The 16,899-nt window shown below is 43.4% G+C and overlaps 1 protein-coding gene across 6 annotated transcripts in view; it reads right to left on the bottom strand.

The window, feature by feature from the left end:
- Positions 1-3,990: 3,990 nt before the first annotated feature.
- The window catches only part of E4F1 (E4F transcription factor 1), a 38,690-nt gene continuing 25,781 nt past the window's right edge, over positions 3,991-16,899 (bottom strand). For all 6 annotated transcript variants that reach the window (XM_073636498.1, XM_073636497.1, XM_073636493.1 and 3 more), the window contains 3 exons: positions 15,486-15,625; positions 14,230-14,295; positions 3,991-9,558 (listed from right to left, as the gene is read on the bottom strand). In XM_073636498.1, the coding sequence (XP_073492599.1) occupies positions 9,166-9,558; positions 14,230-14,295; positions 15,486-15,625 (599 nt within the window). In that variant the 3' untranslated portion in view covers positions 3,991-9,165. The remainder of the gene's footprint in view (positions 9,559-14,229; positions 14,296-15,485; positions 15,626-16,899) is intronic.

The following is a 16,899-nucleotide window of genomic DNA, read 5'->3' as shown; positions in this document are numbered from 1 at the left end:
TCATTGAGCCTTCTTGCAGGCATTCTGGGCTTGTACGAGCCTGTGCCTGGTATGCTTTCTGAGATCGCAGCCAGAACCAGAAGTGCCCACCCCCAACGGATGTGATGTCACCCACCACTCGGCCCAGCCTTGATCTCCACTGCTGGCCACGCAAGATGTGGGGGGGAAGACCGCAACACCTCCTGCAGCACCCCCCGGGTAGCTGAAAGTGCCCCCCCCCCATGAGCTTCAACTCCCACCATAAGGAGAAGCTGGGGTTGCAATCACTTGCAGCAGTCCAGGTACCTTTCCCCGAGGCTCTGGCTAGATGTTGCCTTCAAGGAGAGACCTCAGCCTCTCCCCATAGAAAACACCAGCTTCCGCTCTGCCTCGTTCCCAGCGGTGTCTACCCACCAGGGGAAACACCAGAACTGAGAAGCCGGTGTCCCGTCAGAATCAGGGACAAGTCAGATCTGGCAACGGAAGTGACGTTCCGTCACGGTCATCTTGATACACCCCAAACTTATTTGCAGTAAGCCTACAGTCAGTCTAACTGAAGGCTTACTGTGGCCGAGTGCGAGGTGTACCAAAATAGCCACGACGGAACATCACTTCCGTTACCAGATCTGACGGGTCGCCTAATCTGACAGAACACCAGCAGGGCAGTGTGTGCTTTAATGTTGGGCTAAGGTGATGTTTTCTGTGAAGGGAGGAGCCAAGGTCTCTCAGGAGGTGGCTGTCCTGAAAGACAGGACAGATAGAGAGGGTGAATCTCAATAATGGTGGAAATAAAAAAACTGACAGTTCTTATTCCCTCTCCACTATATCCAAAATGAAAAAAAAAAAAAAAAAGTTATACTTGAACTTAAGGCAAGGTTCACACTGTTGCGATGCAGGAACCACAGTGATTCCAGTGCTGGTTTCCGCATTGCATCTGAATCGCAGGCAGTTCACACTGCGCTCTGCAAAACGCTGCAGGTGTCAATATAAAGTTAATGACACCCCAAATCAGTTTGCAGAATGCAGTGCAAACTGTGGAATTGGATCGCGTGGCTCTGAACACCCATGCGACCTGATTCAAGTGCAGACCAAAAAAAAAAAGGGTCCTGCACCATTTTGCTGCGAAAGTGATGTGATTTCAGCCATACAACTGTATGGCTGAATTCACATCAGACATCGCATGTGATATGCACAGGAATGTAGTGCGAATCACATGCATGGTAGCCAATCAGCTTCTAACTTCACCTTGTTCAATTAAGCTGACAATAAAACCTGGAAGCCGATTGGTTACTATGCAGAGCTGCACCAAATTTTGCACCCCCAGGTTTCGTAAATCTCCCCCCAAAGAGACAAACACTATGCACATACAGTGCATCCGGAAAGTATTCACAGTGCTTCACTTTTTCCACATTTTGTTCTGTTACAGCCTTATTCCAAAATGTATTAAATTATTTTCCTCAAAATTCTACAAACAATACCCCATAATGACAACGTGAAAGAAGTTTTTTTTAAATCTTTGCAAATTTATTAAAAATAAAAAACAAACAAAAAAAATCCCCTGTACATCAGTATTCACAGCCTTTGCCCAATACTTTGTTGAAGCACCTTTGGCACCAATTACATCCTCAAGCCTTTTTGAGTATGATGCTACAAGCTTGGCACACCTTTTTTTTGGACAGTTTCTCCCATTTTTCTCTGCATGACCTCTCAAGCTCCATCAGGTTGGATGGGGAGTAACGGTGCACAGCCATTTTCAGATCTCTCCAGAGATGTTCAATCGGGTTCAAGTCTGGGCTCTGGCTGGGCCACTGGAGGACATTCACAGAGTTGTCCCGTAGCCACTCCTTTGTTATCTTGGTTGTGTGCTTAGGGTTGTTGTCCTGTTGGAAGATGAACCTTTGTCCCAGTCTGAGTTCCAGAGTGCTCTGGAGCAGGTTTTCATCAAGGATGTCTCTGTACATTGCTGCATTCATGTTTTCCTCGATCCCAACTAGTCTCCTAGTTCCTGCCACTGGAAAACATCCCCACAGCATGATGCCGCCACAACCACCACCATGCTTAACTGTAGGAATGGTATTGGCCAGGTGATGAGCCGTGCCTGGTTTCCGCCAAACATGATGCTTGTCATTCAGGCTAAAAATAGTTAAATATCTTTGTTTCATCAGACCAGAGAATTTTGTTTCACATGGTCCGAGTCCTTCAGGTGCCTTTTGGCAAACTCCAGGTGGGTTGTCATGTGCCTTTTACTGAGGAGTGGCTTCCGTCTGGCCACTCTGCCATACAGGCCTGATTGGTGGAGTGCTGCAGAGATGGTTGTTCTTCTGGAAGGTTCTCCTCTCTCCACAGAGAAACGCTGGAGCTCTGTCAGAGTGACCATCAAGTCCTTGGTCACCTCCCTGACTAAGGCCCTTCTCCCCTGATTGTTCAGTTTGGCCGGGTGGCCCACTCTAGGAGGAATCCTGGTGGTTCCAAACTTCTTTCATTTACAGATGATGGAGGCCACTTTGCTCATTGCAACCTTTAATGCAGCAGAATTTTTTCTGTACCCTTCTTTAGATCTGTGCCTCAATACAATCCTGTTTTGGAGGTCTACAGACAATTCCCTGGTCTTCATGGCTTGGTTTGTGCTCTCACATGCACTGTTAACTGTGGAACCTTATATAGACAGGTGTGTGCCTTTCCAAATCATGTCCAAGCAACTAAATTTACCACAGGTGGACTCCAATCAAGTTGTGGAAACATCTCAAGGATGAGCAGAGGAAACAGGATGCAACTAAGCTCAATTTTGAGTGTCATGGCAAAGGCTGTGAATACTGATGTATCTGATTTGTTGGCTTTTTACTTTTACTGAATTTGTAAAGATTTCAAACAAACTTCTTTCACGTTGTCATTATGGGGTATGGTTTGTAGAATTTTGAGAAAAATAATAAATTTAATCCATTTTGGAATAAGGCTGTAATATAACAAAATGTGGAAAAAGTGAAGCGCTCTGAATACTTTCCGGATGCACTGTACATCATTACAAAAAGTGAATTCTTTGAGGAGGCGGCAGTGGATTTCTGTAAAGTGAACCTGTGAGGGCATAAATAAGGGAGCTGCCATTGCTCATGTGTGGGCCTCAAAACAGTCGCATCCTAACCTTCTAGATTGTAAGCTCTAACGAGCATGGCCCTCTGATCCCTCCTGTATTGAATTGTATTGTAATTGTACTGTCTTCCCCGATGTTGTAAAGCGCTGCGCAAACTGTTGGCGCTATATAAATCCTGTATAATAATAATAATAAATCCTGATCCTTGCATTAATAACTTGTATGTATCCGTTTTGGAATCCACATACAACAAATAAAGTTTGCATGCCAGCTTCTTTCCTTTGCTAGATACTGAGATCAGGATCAGCATGACAGTCATGGATCCTGCACCTTTTAAAGCTGAAGTTTGGGTATGTCAATTTTTACAATTACACTGGTCCAGCTTGAAGCAATGTATGCACGCATGCGCCATACCTGTGGGATCCCCCTGAAAGCTGCAACGTAGTAGACACTGCTACTACAGGGAACTCCATTGACTTCTGGGTCCTGTGCTGAGCGGCTGCCCTGCCACATTGTGAACACAGGAGGTCCCTCAGTCAGAACAGACATCATTCAGGGAACAATTTGTATCCTCTTAACCACTTAAGCCCCAGACCATTTGGCTGCCCAAAGACCAGAGCACTTTTTGCGATTCGGCACTGCGTCGCTTTAACTGACAATTGCGCGATTGTGCGACGTGGTTTCCAAACAAAATTGACGTCCTTTTTTCCCCACAAATAGAGCTTTCTTTTGGTGGTATTTTATCACCTTTGCGGTTTTTATTTTTTGCGCTATAAACAAAAATATAGCAACAGTTTCGAAAAAAAAAAACGCATATAATAAATATCCCCAAAAATATATATAAAAAAAACATTTTTTTCCCTCAGTTTAGGCCGATACGTATTCTTCTACATATTTTTTGGTATTAAAAAAAAAACTAAAACAAAAAAAACGCAATAAGCATTTATTGATTGGTTTGCGCAAAAGATATAGCGTCTACAAAATAGGGGATAGTTTTATGGCATTTTTATTAATATATATTTTTTTTACTAGTAATAGCTGCGATCAGAGATTTTTATCGTGACTGCAACATTATGGCAGACAGATCGGACACTTTTGGCGCGATTTTGGGACCAATCACATTTATACAGCGATCAGTGCAATTAAAAATGCATTGATTACTGTGTAAATGCGACTGGCAGTGAAGGGGTTAACCACTAGGGGGCAGTGTAGCGGTTAAGTGTGTCCTAGGGAGTGATTCTAACGAGGGGGGGGGTGTCTATGTGACACGACACTAATCACCGCTCCCGATTACAGAGAGCTGTGATCAGTGTCCTGTCACTAGGCAGAACAGGGAAATGCTTGTTTACATCAGCATTTCCCCGTTCTTCCTCTCCGTGAGACGATCGCGGGTGTCCGTGGGACCCGCGATCACACTCACAGAGGTCGCGGCGGGCACACGCCCACCTGCAAACTGCTTCTTAAAGGGCAACGTACAGGTACATTAATCTGCATGTACGTGCCCTTCTGCTGACGTATATCGGCGTAAGCCAGTCGGCAAGCGGTTAATGAATGCAAATCGCTATCTTGGACAGGGTGGAGAGGCAGGGTGCTGATGTCATGACCTCACCCAACCAGAGAACCTGTGCCAAGCAAGCAACCTCCTGTATTCACTATGCAGGACAGCCGGAATCACTGTAGTAGCAGTGACAACTACAGTGATTACCTGCTTCCACTGGGAATCTCACAGGTATGGTACATACATACTTACATTGGTGCAAGCTGCAACTATGTAAAAACGACCATATCTAAACTTCAGCTTTAACTCAAAAAGAGCCATTCATAAACCACTGCCACACTTCTCTCCTCGCAGGTTCAGGTGAAGTAATCTCCTGCAGTAAATATAAATCTGTATGCAGGCTCAGAAACCAGTGAGCCAAGATGACAACTAGCAACATATGACTGAAGAATCGTTGTCAGCTTCACCTTGGAAACCTGTCAGGGACAGTCAAGTTCAACCAGCTGCAGTGTAAAATTAACTTGGAATAAGATGAGGACAGAAGCTATAGGGGTTTGTAGGCAGTGGTTCTATTGGATTATTCTAGGGCTTTCAATCACGTACCTATTTTGTAGAAACCAGCGATATCACAAAGGGCAAATGTGCTGGAAGGACTTCCTAATAAAACATAAGATAGACTGATACTTAAAAAAGACAGCCAGAGCACTTCCCATGTCTGGATTGATGGCAGGCGGGTGTAATGAAAGCATTACACCTCCCTCAGTGCCCCCACTGCAGAGATTTTCCACATTTCCTGGCCCGTGAACACTAGTGCCCCCGCACCTGGGTCACTTTTCAGTCAATAGGTCATAAGTGGTCCTGATAACAGCAACTTAAGTCATACTCTCCTAATCTTGATCAGGAATTTTTGGAGTTGCCCTTTAAATAAAATGCTACACTCTTGTATATTCAGGCCATACCTGGTTACTTCATCCAAACCCAGCTTGGCAATACAATGGCAAAATGGAATCTCTTAGTTCAACACCGGAGAGAAGCACATTCTCCAGATAAGGAGACCACAGCATGGCAGATAAACACTTTATGGCAATCTCCCGCCCTACACTTTTAACAAGGGAACTACAAAGTAGTCAATGAGTAAATCTTACAACTTTGTCTCTTTGGTCCAGAGATCCCATGGCAAACCTTTCCTCCTTCAGTTCCTGCTGCCTTACCATCTGTGCCAGAGAATCAGACATAAGAAATTTTCTGACACACACTCTGATCTTTCCATAGATCGTGAGGAGGAAGTCACGCTAGGAACCATTTAACCTTGAATTGCAATTATGTTTTATAAGATATAAAATAGTGGTGTTATGTATTAATAAAAGCCATCAGGATTTTGAGTGGCAATTAAGCATTAATGTCTTGATACATAAAAGGACTTTTTAAAAAAAATGTAGTTTACTCCTTGGCCCCAGCCGCATGCAAATATGCGGCCTCTCGCATAATTGCATGCATTAGTGCAAACAGTGCTGTGCTTAGAGCATGCATCTTGGGCGCTCATGGCAGCTAACAAAGAAAACCCAAACACATGACAGCCAATCATGGCAGTCACATGGCCTTAAGCCCCAAAGCAATTTTATTTGTACATTGTTGATAATGTCTCGATTGTGAACTCCTTTGGAGTACAGGAAGCCATGTAAATAGCTTTATCGATGCTCTAAAACAAGATATTAAAAAATACAGGAAATTAATATGGGCAATTTACTTATGTTACCTATGTGCAGTAGATGACAGCTGTTATGTTGTCCTTTGGTTACAGATCATCTACAACTAAACCGATTTGTTTTAGCTTGCATTGGGAAAAAAAGGTTAGAAACTCTGTATGGTTTATCGTTGCCCCTTTGGGAAAACCTTCACATGACTAGGAAGAAGTGAGAATTCTTTTGAACAGGGACACAGACAGCAGTAAAGCCACTTTTTATTGCTGGCTGTGTGGTCCTTATAGGGAGACTTTCACTTGCTCCTCTAACACTAAAATATTAATGATGAGGAAGTCTGAATAGGGTAAACACAGTAGACCAAGGCCCCTTTCACACTAGTGAACCAATAGGGTCCCCACCTGTCAGTTTTTCAGGCAGGCAGATCCGATTATACTCTTCAGTCTCCTCTATGGAGCAGTGGGTGTGAACGGACGTGTCTGGTAACACCGCCGACATCTGATCCGATTCTTTCCACTAAAAATCAGACTGATGGGGAGCTGTTCGCCATCCATCTGGCGGCTCGGAATGGATGGCAGTTGAGTGTAAATGGACAGGCGGTCTTTTTACATCTGACCGCCACATAGAGGAGAGCAGGCTGTGTTTACTCTACATAAGCAGAGCAGACAGGGACCAGCCATCTGCCTGCTCAGCAGGGATCAGCAGACAGATTCCTCAAAGAGCAGGCGGAGTCCAACGGAGCCCGGCCCATGAGGATGGGGCCTAAGGTCCCTCACATGGGCATCACCCGGTCACTCACATTTTTTTCAAAGAACAAATGTATTCAGTTTATATCAATTTGCACAACCATCTGCAGTTCAGTTTACAGGAGTTTGCACTTCAGATCCGTTTATCATTTTTCATCCATATTTTCTTAGTTGTTTCAGACAATCAGAGGTGACAAAAAGTAAAAACAAAAAATGTTTCTTGCCTAAAAACTGACATAAATGTAATGGATGTAAACTGATGCCATCCGTTTACATCTGATCAGATCCATCTAAACAAAAAAAGGACACAGCCTTGTTCATATAAAAAAAAATAAAGAAATAAAAAAAACACAACTAGAGATGCTCCAAAATTTTAGTGGCCAAAAATTGTGTTTTCCACATTTTGCCGATAGAGGAAAAGGTGCCGATAATGGTGCCAAAAACGCAGGCAATTTTGCTATGCTTATGGTGTTTTTCATAGGTCATGTGACTCAAAGACCCCATCAAAAATTTAACACAGGTGCGTTATTGATGTGCTCTTCCTGCGTTTTCAATGCATTTCAGGTGCAGTTTTTTTTAACTGACCAAAAATGCAACAAGCAAGTTTTTTTTAACACCACAATGGAAGCGCAATGGACCAGTGTGAAGACATACACAGAATTTAAAAAGGGATGCATTTTTCTTGAGCTTTTCTTGTGCTAAAAAAGGTGCAAATATTGGCCGAGAAATTCATATTCATTTAAATTCAAGATATTAAAAAGTTGAATATAATACAATTTTATAAAATGTATATATATATATATATATATATATATATTTTTTTTTTTTTTTTAAACTGTCATTTTCCACTTTGGTTTCAGACAAGTCCATCCTGCATTTTTGGTTTGGGTTTCAGCATCAAAATTTTCATTTGGTGCACCTCTTAAAAAAACAAAACAAAAAAAAAACCACACATGGACCTGAACGGACATGGAGGTAGGCTGACGTAAATGACTGGTCATCCCTTTACATCCACCCACCTAAAGACATACATTGTGTTCAGTCTGGATCCGTCTGGAAAACTGACAGATGAATCTAGACTGGTACATCCATGTGAAAGGGGCCTTACAGAGGTTTAAACCCTTACCATTGCAAAACTTTCTAGATAACAATGCGTAACATTTTTCAATTTTTAAGAGAACTAAGTGGTTGAAGCTGGCTTTCATTCCAAACAATAATGACTGAAATATTACTCTTCCATATTGAGTCTGACTATTCTACAACTTTTTCTCCAGTGTAGGATTAGATCATCCAAGTTGATGGATAGATATTGGGACAGTATCGTCATTAAGACCTGACCCAAAAAGTGCCTAAATGCAGACACCTTGCAGTCCCTGTTTTAGTATTGAAAGTATCAGTTTGGTTGTAGCACCCCTTGGATCCTACCAAATCTAAGGCTCCTTTCATCCAGTAAAGACACATGAAGAGGCCTGCACTTCACCAAAGTTGATACCTTAGGGCTTAGGCACTGTAGGCCAGATCTGGTTTAATTTTCTGGCTAGATGACCTGACAGTTGCTCAAGGAGGTGCAAAAATAAACACATGATTCCTCGCTGGAGTGCAGTCTATTTCAAAAACATATTCAGCCTCTTCTTTAACCTGAAATTCTTGTTTAATTGTGGCTATACAATAATTGTGCCTACACACAAATCAAAAGAAAGCCTTCCAGTAGTTGCTGAGGGGATCCACCACAACCCACAAAAGGCCCAGCAATTTGCAGCCTTCATTTATGCTTATAAAAGCTGCAGACTTCTCAATGTGAGAAAGACCTGGGTGCAGCTACCCACAAAAGTATTTATCAGTAGATTTTAGAGTCCATGTACAAGAGGCAATTCAGAAGCAAAGTTTCAAGGCACAACTACCATTCTAACATTCCACATGATTTTTGCCAAAAGGCCTGAGAAGGCCAGGAAGTGTGTGAAAACAGTTCACAGTTCTGCACCAGTGATTTAGAGAAGGAAGAACCCTGTAATGGGTTTTCCTGTACACTCTATAGTGCCTGACATTCCCAGTCACAGCACCATCTAGTGGCTGAAAATGTATACTATCCGTTGCTGGCCACACCAGACAGTATTTTGCTCCCTGTTTCTTTGCAACACAGAAAGCAGCAATCAGCTACACAATCACAGTTTGGACCTCCACCTCTTCATGTACTGTGGTGATAACAAATTCTTCATTTTGCTCCATTTCTATATCTTCTTGTGTCACCACTTCCTCCGGCATAGCCAATTCCTCGGGTATTACCACTTCCTCCGGCACAATAACCTCCTCACTGGCAGCGGCTTCACTTGTTATCAATGTCCCGTCTCCAACAGCTGAGGCCAAAGTCAGGGCCACTTGTTCAGTCAGAGATTCTGGAGTTGCTATAGTAATAGTGTCTGTAGTGGGGACCTCCTCTATACAGGGCTCAGTGCTGTCATCCAGTGTTAGATTCTGTACGATGATCTGCTGGCCAGGACTGGCTGTGTTCACTATCTGCTGGACCACCTTCAAGATATGGCTGTTCACCTGTCAAAACAGAACATTCTTAATTCTAACTGTAGATAGTATCTGCTGGGGGGAATCCTCCAGCGTTTTTAAAATATGGTTGTAACCCTAAAAAAAAAAAAAAATAAATATGTAATTTTAAAGTATAAACAGCACAGTGCTTGTGCTTTGTAATTTGGGACGTTGTATCATCTAAAATACCTGTCTGACCCTGACTGGTGCTGCATCCCCCTCTGTAAACGGACAACGTTTATCATGGCTGCTGAGCCCCGACACCGTGGTCAGTTTACGTGTCTCTGTCATCCCACCATCTCTCTCCTTGCTCCCTCTCTCCCCCTCCCTCCCTGCCAGCTAGTCTCTCCTGATCCACTCCCCGCCCCTCCCCTCCTGCAGCTAAAATAACTTTGTTCATACAATCCCTGTGTTAGAGAACGTTATGTGCCCCAGTGTTTGTGCTTTCTAAAAAAATATGCCGATTTGTACCTTATTTCAGAGCGCCCCTCGGCGCTCACGTGACCGCCCATTGCTCTTCTCCCGGCTGACATCAGCAGGGGATTTTCAGCTGGTCCCACTGTAGTTGTCAGATCGGAGAGGAGAACGGTGGGCAAAAATGTGAGCGCCGAGGGGCACTCTCCAATAAAGGTACAAATCTGCATTTTTTTCTTTTTATAAAGCATATACACTGGGGCACATAACATTATATAACACAGGGGATTGTATAAACATAATAAAGTGGCTTTACAACCAATTTAATTTATTCTCTGCATTAAATAAAAAAAAAAAAAAAAACTTTCTGAACGCAGCCACCCCTTATACTTACCTGCGCCCGATCTTGAGCCAGCAATGTGCATTCACAGCCAGTGAGGATGGAGCAGGGCCAAGATGCGATCTGTGTGTCTATGGACGCACAGAGCCAGCTTGCATGAGTGCCCCCGTTTCGTCACATATGGCGACCCATCACATTTGGCTACCCACTGGAGTGCGCATGCGTGAAGCCGCCATATGCGTTCCAATACTTATAAAATTTTTGTCACTTTTAACACTTTTTTAAAAGTGTTTAAAAAATAAAAATAAAAAAAAAGTGTTAAAAGTAGTATTGTCACTTTTAAAATGTAAAGTTTTAAAGTGTTGGAACGCATATGGCAGCGTCGCGCATGCGCACTCCAGCGGGTAGCCAAATGTGATGGGTCGCCATATGTGACGAAAGACCCCCATAGCACGCAACTGCGTGTAGATAGTCTATTCATTTCAAAGGCTTCACTACCTACAGAAATGTGGGGAAAGAAGTTGCCAATCTTTTTTTGAAAAATCACACCACGCCAAAAACGCACTGCATTTGTCAATGTGTGGGGAACTATTAAGAATAAATGGCACCCAATTCGGTGGAGATCGAGGACAGACAGGTGCGTGATGTGACGCACAAGAGTTGGGGGAGGGGCCTGACGGTGGCGTTGTGGAAGCGGGTGGCGGATCTGCCCGTGATGCCGAAGATACCTGCAAGCGTAGCGGGGGGCCGACAATCTAGTGGCCGGAGCCGCAAGTAGTACAGCTGACTCGGCTAACAGCCGAGGTCTTCGGCCCGGCCTGGGGCCCTCTGCGCGGGCTGAGCGTACTCTCCTCCCTCCCCCCGTTGTCATCCTGGATCTGCTCCTGGTTTGAGCCCTCTCTGAGCCATCCCGGAGCCTTCCCTCCGCCCCTTTCAGCCTCTCCGACATCCCTAGGTATCGCTGTGGCAGCGGCGCGCTCGAAGTCGTCTATCCAGCCTCTCCATAACCCTCGAGCATAGCCGGTGGCAGCGGCTTGCTGGAAGCCATCTCTCCAGCCTCCCGGATATCCCCGGGTATAATCTGGGGTAGAGGCTTGCTGGAAATCTGGAAATCTACTGTGAGTATCACCCTGAGAAACGGGCCGGAGTTGTGGTCGCCAGCAATCCCCCTGGAGAGACACCCTGGGAGAGAAGACCAGCAATCTGAGGTAACATCTAGATAGCTGTATTAACCTCAAGGTAGGACTATGATACGACATGCACTGGCTGCAGAAGTTTCTATAATGTACATGTGAAGCGCCTGGTAAAAGGAAAAAAAAAGGGGGGCTAGGCAAAGCTGGTTCAAGGAGCCTGCTGTGTCAAGATATGCGTTAAGATCCTTTCTGTATTAAAAAAAAAAAAAAAAAAAAAAAGGAAAACCGCATATTACTGTAGATGTTGGTTGTCTAGATTTCAGCTAGAGGAATCACTGGGTAGGGAATGTGTAAATGTGAACAATCCTGAACTATTAGTGTTCAACCCTACACCAAAAGGTACCTAGAGTGAAACTATCGATCGCTGGGATCGCACTGCTCTGTGACAAACACGCCCTACGGGAGATAAGGAGCTGTAGAGTGAAGAGAAGTGAATAAGGAGAGCAGTGCGGGAGAGAGAGGAAGGGCTGGTGTGTGGCGGTGAACATGCGAGGGCGCCCTCAAAGAGCGGCGGAATCAAAGAAGCCAAGAGATAGCTTAAACTCTAGTTCTATCCAGAAGTACCTGAAGGAGACAAATCCGGGAAGCCCAAAAAGAGCCCAGCGCAGGAAAGCAGACAGCAGGGAGGAAAGGATAAGAATAAAGACCTAGGGAAGAATAAAGGCGCTCGCGGCGGATTATCCAAAGAAGAAGGGAAAGATCTTAGCCTTGAGGAAGAGAATATCATGGAATCTCTACCAACAAAAACTGAATTATTAGATATGTTTGCTAAGCTGGAAAATGTAATCAAATACGAGATCCTAAATGTCAGAACTGATATGGGCCATCTGCTGAAGCGAGTGGAAATAGTGGAGGAGGCTTCAGAGAAACACCGGGGGGTGCGATAAGCATGAAGAGTCGATGGGCTTAAATCTTCTCGGCCGCCCGCTGTCACTTTTCAGGAGTTATATCTACTCAAAGACCTAATGAAATTAGACACATGGCGATATAACCAGCTTGCGTTCTTTATTAAAAGCCTCCCCGGTCCCATTAGAGATAAGAAGAATCTCAGGCCTTTGGAGAAATTGTTCCTGAAAAATAGAGTTATAAAAAAAACAAAAGAATTATACAAAATAGTGCGGGACGAGGATGAAGCAGCGAAACCGTTACATTTCAATAAATGGGAATCTGAATTGGGATCTGCATCTAGCGGAGTGACTTGGGAGGCCATCCTAAACGCAACACACAAATCAGCAGTGGACATGAGAATGATTGAATCAAATTTTAAATGCTTAGCCAGATGGTACATGACACCAGATAGAATAAATAAGATGCAACCAGAAATTTCTGGAAATTGTTGGAGGGGGTGCTCTGTCAGGGGAACAATGGCCCACCTCTGGTGGGAGTGCCCAATTATTAAAAAATTCTGGCAGGAGGTGCTAAAGATAACACAGGAGATAATGGGTACTGAGATCAAGGAGGACCCTTGGGTGTGCTTGTTCCATGGGACTGAAAGTCATATTAGCAAGTACAATGTATCTCTAACTCCGGTACTTCTAAATTCGGCAAAAAGTTTAATACCAAAAAAATGGCAAGAGGCTGAGGGTCCAAGCATTCGAGATTGGTTAATCAAGGTCAATGAAACCTATATCCTAGAGGCGGGCGAGGTTGACGATACTAGGCCTGAGATAGAAGATGATCTGGATGGAGACAAGTGGGCGAAGTGGATATCCTTTAAGAAAACTGGGAGATTCGCCGAGAAGTTCTTGTAAAGAATGCATGTTCTATCGGAAGCATGACTGCAGGTTGGGGGGGGGGGGGGGGGGGGGCTGGGGTATGGGATTTTAAGTAGCATACCGTGGGTTAGTGCTAGTTGAGTGATTTGTAACTTTTGTAAAGAATAAACAAAGATTTCTCAAAACGAATAAAATTTAAAAAAAGTCAAGGTTATGCTACTATGATGTGACGATAACGAGACGGGACAAAAAAATTAGCCATAAATGGGGATTTAAATCCTCTCAATGTAAGCGCTGAAGTAGCAAAAAATAAAAAATAAATGGCACCCCTGCACGTGAAAGATTGAGAAACAGATTTAGAAATACAAGGCTACATGAATTTGTGTCTTATATTGGCAAGTGCTTTTGGACATGGGAAAATGGGAAAATGGGGTGCTGCAAAGTGGAAATACTGTGGGTATAGAAAATAATCACATTTTGTTGCTTTGCAGCCTAAATGAAGACAGACATAATTTTTGTTTTGACTTAAAGACTGCAGTCTACAAACAGTCACCATCAAACGTAACTGAACCTGAGCAGTTCTGCAAAGAAGAGTGGGCAAATATTGTAAAGTCTAGGACGTGCAAAGTTAGTAGAGACATATCCCAACAGACTAAAGGCTGGAATCAAAACAAAAGGTGTTTCAACAAAATACTGACAAGGGGGTGATCCTTTTTCCAACTCTGGTTCGGTTTTTGAATTTTTCTGGCAGGTTGGGGTTATATCTTTCACTTGGATGTTATAAGTTGCACTGAGTAATTACAGCTGGATAAAAATAACAACTGTGAGTCTTCATTTCAAGCTGCAAACCAACAAAATGTAATTTTAAAGGGGGTGTGATTATTTTCTATACCCACTGTAAATGAAGATAGATCCTGCCTGTATTGCAAAAGGATGACACTTTGGAGATCTTGCATATGCTGGTAGTGAAGGGTTGGCCGATTCATCATTTTCAATGTAAATTTTGCATACAACTCACCTGGTGTGTTCCTGTGCTCTGCAGTAGCTCAGCAGCCTCACTGGTCTCGAAATCTTCAGAGGTCGCCTATGTGCATCAAGACAAAAAAACAGAACTGCAGTGACTGAGTCTTTTAAAAGAAGCCTTTGCTATACTGTACCTAAAATAATAATAAAAAAAAATAAAATAAAAAAAGTGGATACTCTTGATTCCTGTGCATAACCAGACTTTCCCCACTGTTCAACAATGTTTGGCTACCCATCTACTGGCTTAATGAAATTACAGTCACAGCGATAAATACCCAGTTGTTCTCCAAAAAGGCTGCAAGGTGGGCTTGAGCAATGATACAAATTGTAGTGGTGTATTTATTATTTTCTATAATCTTTTCGTACTGATCACATTAACCACAATACCGGGATGATATAACCGCTTGAAGTCCAAAGGGTATGTCCCTGATCATTAAGTGCTTAAAGCGGACCTTCAGTCATTTTTTTCAACTTTCCATCTATTAAATCTGCCTTTGTCGTTTTAACTTTGGATAGTGAAACATTTTTTTTCTGCCAGTAAATACCTTATACAGCCCACTTCCTGTTTGTCTGGTCATTAGCCTAGGCTTATGACATCATGCACAGCTCTTTCTCACTCTCGTGAAAGTTTGCCAGGAAGGGAGGGGGAGGAGTCATAAAAAGGGCCAATGAAAGCTGCAGGGCTGCAGAACTGGAGGTGTGCCTCTGTATGTCTGTGTAAATCCAGGAAGTGAACAGGCAGCAGCTTCAGCTGCCCACAGTTAAAATGGCTGCAGCCAGACTCAGTGGAGGGAGATTTCTGCAGCTTATTCGGCAAGTACAGAATCACAGTATATAGAAAATAATATGCAAAGTGGTTGGAGGGAAGCTTCAGAATGGCAAAGATGTTTGCATTACAAATTATGTGAGCAGACTGCAGTTCCTCTAAGTTGGTGCTCTGTAATCATGACTATACCTACAACAGGCTAAAGCTGCCGGACCATCCTAGCTGCTGCTTCAGCATATCCCAAACCCCCAGGAAAACATTCAACTGTTGCTGTGCTATCAAAGATAGATTTGTGTTATCCTGAACACCACATTCTTAATTTAGAAATCACAACAAACCATACAAAAGATGGACTTCTAAGGTTGGACACCTTAAAAAGTCCACAGTTGTATGGTTCATTCTGTTACTGTGCTATCACAAGCCAATACTTCCCAAATCCTCATAAATAGCCTTCCAGTGTGCCCTGTCTTATGCTAGACAGTTACCTCAATAATATATTCCTGAGTGTCAGCAACCACTGAAGAGAACTCTACCAGCACTGTGTGCGGCTCCTCAGACAGGATGTCTTCAGCCATGGAATTACTGCCACAACCTGCCAAGTTTTGCAGATGTGCTGCACAGCCACCTGAAGCAATAAAAAGAAAAAAAAAAAAAGAAAAAAAAAAAAATATCACTGGCAAAGGCAAAAACAGTGCTAAAAATACAAAACAGAGGGGAATGTGGATTGGTTGTTAAGGGAAGTAGTGAAGTTGTAGAGATGTAAAGTAAATGAAATTACTATTGGATAGATCTAGTCATGTGATCCATGGTAACGGTATAAATGCCCTTAGCCAAGATGGTGGAATTAGAGCTTACTGATGACGGCCCATTTGATTGGCTGATCATGTCATCGTGACACATTTCCACCCACCATTTGTTTCACACAGGAAACACACAGGTCCCAGGATATAGCGGGACCACTTGGGACACGCAGCGCGACTCGCGCATGTGCAGTAGGGAACCGGGAAGTGAAGTCGCAATGCTTCACTTCCTGACTCCCTCACAGAGAACGGCGGCGGCAGCAGCCGAGCCATTGAGCGGCTTCGGCTGCCAAAATCGCTGGACTCCAGGACAGGTAAGTGTCCATTTATTCAAAGTCAGCAGCTGCAGTACTTGTAGCTGCTGGCTTTTTAATAATTTTTTTTTTTTTTTTTAGGTGGACTCCCTCTTTAATGTGACTACAGTTTTGTCATAAAATTATATGTTATCTGTTTAATAATATTTGGCACTTAGCGCGGTGCATTCATTTATTTTCATTTATAGTAATGATGCCCTGTTTGGCCTGTTGTTCCTAATGCACCAGAGTGCGGCCATATTGCAACACCAAAGGAAGCAATGACTACTATGATGAGAGGATCTCTGTCCTGCTAAAAGCCGTACGTCACCACACAGCTTCCCTCCACCACTCACCTTTATTGAAGTGGATATGTACACCATGGTAAAAAGCAAAAGTTTAACAAGTACCCCATAAATCTTAAAGTACAGGTTTTTTTTGTTTTATTTTTTATAAAATTTATGAAACCTTGTCAAATATAGCACAAGAATGCAACTGCAATGTCTACACGAGTAATAAATACAATATAAACCCAAATGATACTCCCATATGGTCTTAGAAGGACTGCACTTTAATGCTCAAATCCTCACCCCTCTTGTAATAACCTGCACTAACAGCCCCTGCCCCTGCTTCTTATTTACCCGGCATCAACACCACATCCAGTGCAACAATCCTCTTCCTGCAAGCTGCACCTGTGCGTGGATCACCTATATGTGGGTCCCTCCTAAATATTGGAGCTCCTTACCCACTCCATACAAATTAATGAGGTCTAAGGGAGCAGGCTCAACCAACGCCAAGGAGGATTT

Source organism: Aquarana catesbeiana, linkage group LG06 (assembly GCF_042186555.1).
Source record: "Aquarana catesbeiana isolate 2022-GZ linkage group LG06, ASM4218655v1, whole genome shotgun sequence".
NCBI lineage: Eukaryota > Metazoa > Chordata > Amphibia > Anura > Ranidae > Aquarana > Aquarana catesbeiana.
Note: the sequence above shows the minus strand (reverse complement) of the source record. Positions and strands in the feature narration are given on the sequence as shown.